Here is a 9,831-nt window from a genome sequence, read left to right as displayed (position 1 = left end):
AATACCAACTATAGATATAGAGTCTATTAAGCTTACAAGATACTATTATTTTGTGTGTTCTTTTCTTTGCTGTAATGAATAGTATTACTCTCTCCATTTTATTTTATGTGTTTTGGGTTGCAAAGGGTAAGAATATAAAATGTCACGATCCAATTTGCATAAGCCGTATGTCAGACAAACCAAAACACGATAATCCCTTATAAAGTGCAAACCGAAAAGACATGGTAAAAGTCTAAAGCATATAAACAACATGGATAAAGTCTGATCAATCTAGTCGAAAACAACCAATACAACTGAATAACCAAAAGAAAACTCCAAGCTACCACGGACTAGTGCATGCACCTCACCTCTATAACAACTAGTGATTGGAGACAATTAATGCCAAAGGATACCTCCTTGTTTAGTAGTACTAAAGTAGTTATACTATTATGATACTTAATATTGATAAGAAAATATTGACTGTTCTAGTAGTAAAACAGGAGCCTCCAAGATATCATAGCACATGTTAGTGTCTCGAGGAACACATACTCGTTCTCAGAACAAAGTGTGCCATCACGGTGAAGGTTCAACTCCTTCTGTATCATCAAGTACCCCAAGCTCTTATGATCGATAAATAATTTTACCACACAAGTAATGTCACCATACAATATCAAAATATTTCACTACTTAATATATGTCAATAACTTTTTTTAAAGGATAATAGACTCCAACTTACATACAACTAAGAAGTGACAATAGGTTGAGACCGTTCACACTAAATTCTAGAGTAAATACCCTAAAATTTTCTTAAACTATCACGTTTTTGTCAGTTTCCTTCTTAAACTATTCGGTGTCCCCAAAACCCCCTGAACTATATTGCCCTTCATATTTAAACCACATCATTGCTTACATGGCATAATATGTGTAATAACTCACTTGAGAGCGCGTGATAGCTGAAAAAAGCCATCAAAATGGCCCGTCTGGCAGAATATAATGGCTAATTAGTCTAACCCTCTTTCAAATTTATTTATTTATTTTTCTCCGTATTTCCTTTATATCCGGCTTTCTTCCTCATTTTTTTCACCATTCTTCCTTATTTATTTCACCTTTCTACTTTATTTTTCATGTCACGACCCAAAATCCACTAGTCGTGATGGCAGCTAATCCAATCTGCTAGGTAAACCAACTAATAACTATCCAATTCCAATAATGTTGACAAGTCAATTAAACAAAATAAATTATCTGGATCTATTACTTTTCCCCAAGGACTGGTAGTACAAATCATGAGCTTCTAAGAATAGAGTTTACAAAGCTGATATGAAGTAAATACATCTTCTGTTTGAAAAGTACATAAACAGAGTTTTATAATCTACGGCTACCATGAACAAGAGGCAGCTACAACTGGAACGCAGGTACATCTTCTAATCTAGCAACCATCAAACACAGCAACATCGACATCCGGAATCTGCACGCCATGTGAAGAAAGTGTAGTATGAGTACAACCGACCCCATGTACTCAATAAGTAACAAACCTAACCGTAGGTTAAAAGTAGTGACGAGCTTAAACAAAGGTCGGGTCCAACATCAATAGCCAATATCAGTTCATAACAACATATGACAATTAAATAAAGAAGTAACTCAAAGATAAAATGTTCAGCTTTTTCATAGTTTTTCCAAAAATATTTTCGCCTTTTAAGTATATCAGTAAAGCCCAACTCTTTTACGAAAATCGTCGAAAATACGAGTAAGTTTGAAAACTATGAGTTTTTCCAAAAATCCTTTCAACAGTAAATATGATGTTTCATTTTCTTTCCAGATAGCATGTGTGAAATACCTCTCTATGCCCACATATCAATGTGTGTTAAACAAGTCATGAATGACATGATACCGTACAACATGAGGAAAATGCATCTCTATGCCTGTATGCCATGTGCATGTCAAATACGATGCGACTCAGTAATAAAACCACGTGCAAACTCTCATATCAATTCACTCAGTCCTCCCAGTCACTCAATCCTCACAGTCACTCAGTCCACACAGCCATTGAGTCCTCACAGCCACTCAGTCCTCACAGTCACTCAATCCTCCCAATCACTCGGCACTCGGCACTCGTACTCAGTAGGTACCTGTACTCACTGGGGGTGTGCATACTCCGGAGGCCCAAGCGCTATATCAGGTAAATCATGGCATAAATTAATAAAACATACTGCGGCGTGCAGCCCGATCCCATAAATATTCTCACAATCAGGCCCTCTGCCTCACTCAGTCATCAATCTCTCCAGTCTCTCGAGCTCTCAATGTCATGAAACTAGCCGGATAATAATGATATGATGTATCAATAAATAACAACTGAGACTGAGATATGATATGAATGCATGAATATGAGTGAGTACGAAATATCAATAAAATCAGTGAGGTGACAGCAAGAAACAACCACTATGGGTCCTAACAATATCAGCATAAAGCCTAAACATGATATCTAGCATGATTGACAGCTCAATTAATTAATCATATGGTAAAAACACAAACATCAACAAACTAGGGCCACTAAACAGTGCCAGGAAAAATAATGGAGTCACAACTCACAGGGTGCACGCCCACACGCCCGTCACCTAGCATGTGCGTCACCTCAACACCAATCACACAACACATAATTTGGGGTTTCATACCCTTAGTACTAAGTTTAGAAGAGTTACTTATCTTGAACAAGTCGATTCCACTACCGAGCAAGCCAAGCGATGCTCTAAAAATGCCATCATGCGCGTTGCGACGTCCGAACGGCTCTAAACTAACAAAAAGACAAATCAAATACATCGAACAATGCTAAAAGAACCAATCCCAATCGAAAAAGGTCGAATCTTTAATCAGAAGCCCAAAATCGACCAAAAAGCCCAACATGGGCCCGCACCTCGGAACCTGATAAAATTTTTGAAATCTGATAATCCATTCAATTACGAGTCCAATCATACTAGTTTCACTCAAATCCGACTCCAGATCGGTGTGCAAAACTCCAAAATTCAATTTATAAAATTTTAGACAAAACCCTGAAATTTCACTTTGAAATCATAAATCAAATGCCAAAAATGAAGATGGATTTATGAAATATAACCAAAGTGAAGTATAGAACACTTACCCCAATTAATATGGTGAAAATTGCCTCCAAAAATTATCCAAGTCCGAGCTCCCCAACTCGAAATATGACCAAATGAACAAACCTTCCATATTAAGTAATTTTGCCCAGCTGTTCTGCCTCGTTTTGCATGCCAAATGATCCCCCTAACTTGCTTTTGATGCCTCCAATGGATTCCTTGTGAAATTTCAGTCAATATAAGCTTTTGGATCACTCCATTTGACCTTATAATTAAGGAGATATGTTGGTTTCTATATTTGGAAATAGTGCAGATTTATAAACACCAAGCAGTGACAATTTCGTAATTAATCTGAAAAAATCTAGCAACCCAATTCTTAGTAAAATGACCATAAAATCCTCATACGATGTCCAAATTTGAGAATTCTTTTTGCTATGCCTCGGTAAGTACAATACATATCGAATGCTTCAATAAAAATAGAAATTGGAGCTCATTTTCTTAATGTGGTACCATTTATGCTTGAAGAAACGATGTCGAAACATAAGAAAAATGAGCGCAACACAGCCCAAACATATCTGAAACTCACCCGAGCCCCTCGGCACCCCGTACGAACATACCAATGATAGGGTCCAACCCTACACCACTACAAAGTGGCAAGAGCGGTCGATGCAGTTTTAACCCGAAAAGGTCGGGATCGAATCCACAGGGAGCTAGAATGTTTGGGATTTGGATTCCTATCTAAACTAGCAGTGTGTAGTTTTCTTGATTACACTTCCATTCATAATTGTTTGTTTGTTACTTCTAATTTTATACTAATGATGTGCGAAATTAAGCTAAGTATAAATGCTTGTAAGGTTTTCTAAATGGTTAACAAGGCACTAGGGAAGTGACTTTCTCCTAGGTGAATACTTGACGGGTTCTAAAGCCTAAGGCAAAGTTGTTATGTTTGGGATCGCGATATAGCCAATGCACGACACTACTCCCTCTATATCTCTCGGTAGCTTGAGTGACTTTGCCCTAATTGACTTTCTCAAGACCAATTGGGTGTCAAAATTGTGCAAGCAATATAGGGTCAAGTCGGGTATTACTATCTCTAGATTTAACCCTTTAATTGGGCTTATCAATCTCTTGAATACGCCCCAATTCCTTGTTGAACTGATTTTCCTAGTCTCAAACTCTCTTTCTCAAGAAGAGCCCAAATCAAAAAGGCATAAATTAGTGTTTGCAACCACTAATTCAACACGGAAAACAAAAATAAGTCCAAATATCAACCACCCATAAACATCTAAGCCTTAAAACAAAAGACCCATCAAATACCCATACTAGGGTTGAGCCACAACCCTAGCTAATGGGTCTAGCTATTCATAATAATAAAAGAAATCAGGTATTTAGATGAAGAATAACCCATATAATATAATTACATGCTAAGATTTAAAGATTCAATGTTGAACTAGCTACAAAATTACTCAAAATAGGTCCAAAACGGCCTTCACGTGCTCAACTAAGATAAAGATACCCTAAAAATCTGAAAAAGAAGTATTTACACAAGGCCGAATTTTCTGGACAAAAATACCCCTGACGGAGGTATCGCGGTCCGCAAGAAATGGAGCGCGGCTGCGACGGGGCTTTTAGCTTCAATTTTTTGTTCTCTGAATCCAGCCACCGCGAACCGCAATAAATGGACCGCGGCCGCGGTGGCTTCATAGTGGACCGCGAGAAATGGAAGATTCATTTAAGTGTGCTACTGAGGGGGAAAAATGTGGTTCTTCCGAAACTGAACAGGTATCTTCTGATTCTAAAGTTACTCCTGAGACAATTTCTTAAGTTGCTACAAATTTGGAGAATAGATTTGTACTGGTAGGATCTATAGTAGGTACTGAGACTACATAATCTGGAGAAGTTGGTGGTAAAATAAAAAATAAAAAAGAAGGGAAAAGAAAAAGAGAGCAAGGGTGCTAGGAGTGCAGTGAGGGGAAAGGGTAAAAGAGTGGTTGATTCTTCACCTACTCCTGTTGGTCTAACAAAAGAAACTGGTGCAATGGTTGTTTGGGGAGAGGAATTTACGGAAATAGAAGAGAGTCTGAGCAAAGCAGGGGGAAGTGGGTCTTGCGAAGCTGCTGAGGGGTTGGTTCAACTTGGGAAAAATATAGATGAACATGTTTCATCTGAACAGGAAACCCTCGTGGACCTACTGATAGGGTTATCAATGGCACCAAAACTCATGCCATTCCCTATGACTTCATTCTCACAACTGTACTTGCATATTTCAAGGTACCTATGAAAAAGTGGGAGATTAGTACAAGCAAGGATCATTTTGGGGTTAACGCTCTGCTTGCTTGCGATTATGAAGTCAATGCCACTCTTAAAGAAACTGGTTCATCCAAGAAGGTACTAATGAATAGCAAGGTCTGAGCCTTGTTGCAAGAAAGTAGGGCTAAGGATGCTGAGATTGAAAGGGTGAAGAAGAGGTTGGTTGAGGTGGAGACTGAGAGAGATGCTCTCAGAACTGAGCTGGCAAGAGAAAAAGAGAAGAATGATGGCATTCTTCAAAGTGTGCTTAAACTCCTCCAAGTCAAAACCAATCACCTAGTTCTTCCCAGCCTCAATCTTCCTAGCCTAGTGTAGATCAACCAATGACCCAGTTCGGGACGTTTTGTTTCTTTTGCTCATGTTTTCAGTATTTTTATTTCTTCTTATGCTTTGTGGTAGAATGTTATCAATCATCAATGAAATTCATTATTTTTGCTCTAACTGTTTGCTCTAAAATGACTCATTAATCTCTAATGATATTTTCTCTGTTTTGGCAAATTTAGACTTACACAAGAGAATTTTCATTGAAGAACCTGGTTCATCAAGATAAATAGGTATGTTTTCTACACTCTGCATAATTTGAAATAATTATATTTGGATCATGAGCACAGTCCTACCTAATTCCAAACTCCTTTTGAACTTATCCGTTACAAGTGAACCAGTTCCGTTCAAAAGAATCTCAACCGAATTGAAGTACCTAGATTCTAGGGATACACACCAACGTCTCTTCAAAACTGAATTTCATTTTGATTAGACTTCTAAGAGTCTGAAAAGTTGTAGTTACCGCATCAGTTATTCCTATGTATATTGATCAGCTTTAGTGTATTCCTTACTTCATCTCTTTCAAGCCGTCAAAAACTCTCATTCCTCTTTCATCTTCCAAAACAATCTAATTCTCTTCTCTTCCATACTCTAGCCCAGATATGTCGAACACCTTTGAAAATCCTTCATCACCACCACAGGAAACCACTTCCACACCTTCTACCACTCCTTCAACCACACAAATCTCTAAGAAAAATAGAGTAAAGATGATGGCTCGTATGATTGTCGCTGAAGGAGAGCAGATCAAGAAAATAAAATTGAAAGCAGGTAGGGAAGAAGAATCCCAGAAATGTGAAGATTCATTTAAGTACGCTGCTGAGGGGGAAGAAAGTGGTTCTTCCGAAACCGAACAGGTATCTTCTGATTCTAAAGTTACTCCTGACACAATTTCTTAAGTTGTTGTTGGAGAATAGATTTGTACTGGTAGGATCTATTGTAGGTATTGAGACTACAGAATCTGGAGAAGTTGGTGTTAAAATAGAAAATAAAAAAAGGGAAAAGAAAAAGACAGCAAGGGTGCTAGGAGTGCTGTGAGGGGAAAGGGTAAAAGAGTGGTTGATTCTTCACCCGCTCATGTTGGTCTAACAAAAGAAACCGGTACAATGGTTGTTTGGGGAGAGGAATTTACTGAAATAGAAGAGAGTGTGAGCAAAACAGGGGAAAGTAGGTCTTGCGAAGCTGCTGAGGGGTTGGTTCAACTTGGGAAAAATATAGATGAACATGTTTCATCTGAACAGGAAACCCTCGCGGACCTACTGATAGGGTTATCAATGGCACCAAAACTCATGCCATTCTCTATGGATTCATTCTCACAATGTACTTGCATATTTCAAGGTACCTATGAAGAAGTGGGAGATTAGTACAAGCAAGGATCATTTTGGGGTTAACGCTCTGCTTGCTTGCGATTATGAAGTCAATGCCACTCCTAAAGAAACTGGTTCATCCAAGAAGGTACCAGTGAATAGAAAGGTCTGAGCCTTGTTGCAAGAAAGTGGGGCTAAGGATGCTGAAATTGAAAGGGTGAAAAAAAGGTTGGTTGAGGTGGAGACTGAGAGAGATGCTCTAAGAACTGAGCTGGCAAGAGAAGAATGATGGCATTCTTCAAAGTATGCTGAAACTCCTCCAAGTCAAAACCAATCACCTAGTTCTTCCCAGCCTTAATCTTCCTAGCCTAGTGTAGATCAACCAATGACCCAGTTCGAGGCGTTTTGTTTCTTTTGCTCATTCAGTATTTTTATTTCTTCTTATGCTTTGTGGTAGAATCTTATCAATCATCAATGAAATTCATTATTTTTGCTCTAACTGTTTGCTCTATAATGACTCATTAATCTCTAATGATATTTTCTCTATTTTGGAAAATTTAGACTTACACAAGAGAATTTTCTGTGAAGAACCTGCTTCGTTAAGATAAATAGGTATGTTTTCTACACACTGCATAATTTGAAATAATTATATTTGATCATGAGCACAGTCCTACCTAATTCCAAACTCCTTTTGGACTTATCCGTTACAAGTGAACCAGTTCCGTTCAAAAGAATCCCAACCGAATTGAAGTACCTAGATTCTAGGGATACACTCCAACATCTCTTCAAAAATGAATTTCATTTTGATTAGACTTCTAAGAGTCTGAAAAGCTGTAGTTACCGCATCAATTATTCCTCTGTATATTGATCAGCTTTAGTGTATTCCTTACTTCATCTCTCTCAAGCCGTCAAAAACTCTCATTCCTCTTTCATCTTCCAAACACAATCTAATTCTCTTCTCTTCCATACCCTAGCCCAGATATGTCGAACACCTCTGAAAATCCTTCATCACCACCACAGGAAACCACTTCCACACCTTCTACCACTCCTTCAACCACACATGATGGCTCGTAAATTGTCGCTGAAGGAGAGCAGATCAAGAAAATAAAATTGAAAGCGGGTAGGGAAGAAGAATCCGAGAAATGTGAAGATTCATTTAAGTAAGCTACTGAGGGGGAAGAAAGTGGTTCTTCAGAAACTGAACAGGTACCTTCTGATTCTAATGTTACTCCTGACACAATTTCTTAAGTTGCTGTTGGAGAATAGATTTGTACTTAAAAATAAAGTAACTTTTAACTTCTCAATTTAATTACCTTTAATGAGATGATTTAGAGTCACACAAATTTCTATGGCTTGTTTTATACCACAAATTTTAAAATTCTTCCTTTTTTTATTAAACCCCATACATAGTCAAACACTGCCACATAAATGGAACGGAGAGAGTATTATTATGTGTATTTGGCCTTTGGCTTAATTTTGGTATAAGCAATTTAATACGACAATTCTGATATGATTATTTTATACCACCATCAAAGGATGTGGTGCAGTGGATGTCACTACTCTTCCTTTAAACGGAAGTCTCGGGTTCGAGCCTTGGGTATGGAAAAATCCTTGGTAGGGAGCACTTCCCCTCGAATGGGGTACTACGCGGGCGTATTCGGATATAGTCGGGCTCCAATGTGAAAAACAAAAAAAAAAGTTATTTTATACCAAATCTTACATGCAATAACTTATATGGGAATTAGTATTACGAGGATAAAGCACCTCAATTTAGCCACTCTCAATGTAGATCGTTTAAAAGTATCCTACACCTCATATGTAGTTTCTTTCTTATCCATTTTCTATGTAGATCGTTTACGCGCACCCAACAAAATATTATGCTACAATAATACATAGTTATTTGGTTCTTGCAAGGTCTATTAGCACACTTAAAGCTACAAGTCTTTGAGGAATATTTTAAAGATAAAAAAATCTCCCTCTCTTATCAGATATACAAAACAAGTCAATATGCCTTTATAATCTCAAGAATAATTTAGATACCCCTTACTTTTCATGTTCAAGACTATTATATAACTTCATGGAAGTTCAGGTCTCCTCATATTGCTAAAGCCTTAAATTACTTCCAAAAGTTCTAAACTTTAGTTGTATTTTATTAAAGTTGTCTCTTTTTTGCTTTATAAACTAAAAAGATGGATGCAGTGAATAGATTAGGAGAAGAGAGTCCTGTGGTGATATTCAGCAAGAGCAATTGTTGCATGTCACACAGTATTGAAACCCTAATTCGTAATTTCGGGGCGAATCCAACGGTGTATAAGCTTGATGAAATTCCAAAAGGGAAGAAAATGGAGAAAGCTTTGATTGAAATGGGTTGCAATCCGAGCACACCAGCTATATTTATTGGGAAGGAGTTTGTTGGTGGTTCTGATGAAGTAATGAGTCTGAATGTCAAGGGCAAGTTGAAGGATTTGCTCATTAAGGCTAATGCTATTTGGATATAAAACTAGCTTTAGAACTATGACTGATCACGTACGTATAGGTGTTTAATTACATGCAGTTCTTTCTTCTTTTTTTTTTGGGGGTTGTCAAAGAGAGATATTATATTATATTACTAGTAATTAATAATCGTCATTACAGACAGAGAGTGTTTACATGCAGTTAAATAAAAGGTGTTGTTTGGTTTTCCATATTCAGCACTATATACTATTTTCCCATTTTGGTGAATATTAGTCAAAAGGTGTTTGCAAAGGGGTTTTTTGTTGTTGCTATTTCCCCATTTTAGTTTATTCCATTGTTTCAAAAAGATTGGCACAATTTACTTCCTATTATGT

General features: G+C 37.5%; 1 protein-coding gene across 1 annotated transcript; it reads left to right on the top strand.

Annotated features, from left to right (window-relative positions):
• The first annotated feature begins 9,131 nt into the window (after positions 1–9,131).
• LOC109243805 (monothiol glutaredoxin-S6-like) lies at positions 9,132–9,570 on the top strand. The gene has a single exon (XM_019410799.1). It carries the CDS (start codon positions 9,193–9,195, stop codon positions 9,499–9,501), a length of 309 nt encoding a protein of 102 aa, XP_019266344.1. The 5' UTR covers positions 9,132–9,192; the 3' UTR covers positions 9,502–9,570.
• Positions 9,571–9,831: the final 261 nt, after the last annotated feature.

This window comes from Nicotiana attenuata, unplaced genomic scaffold (genome assembly GCF_001879085.1).
Source record: "Nicotiana attenuata strain UT unplaced genomic scaffold, NIATTr2, whole genome shotgun sequence".
Lineage (NCBI taxonomy): Eukaryota > Viridiplantae > Streptophyta > Magnoliopsida > Solanales > Solanaceae > Nicotiana > Nicotiana attenuata.
Note: the sequence above shows the minus strand (reverse complement) of the source record. Positions and strands in the feature narration are given on the sequence as shown.

Bases quoted from the DNA above. Each gene is read 5' to 3' on its own strand.
- LOC109243805 (XM_019410799.1), top strand. From the start codon at position 9,193: ATGGATGCAGTGAATAGATTAGGAGAAGAGAGTCCTGTGGTGATATTC.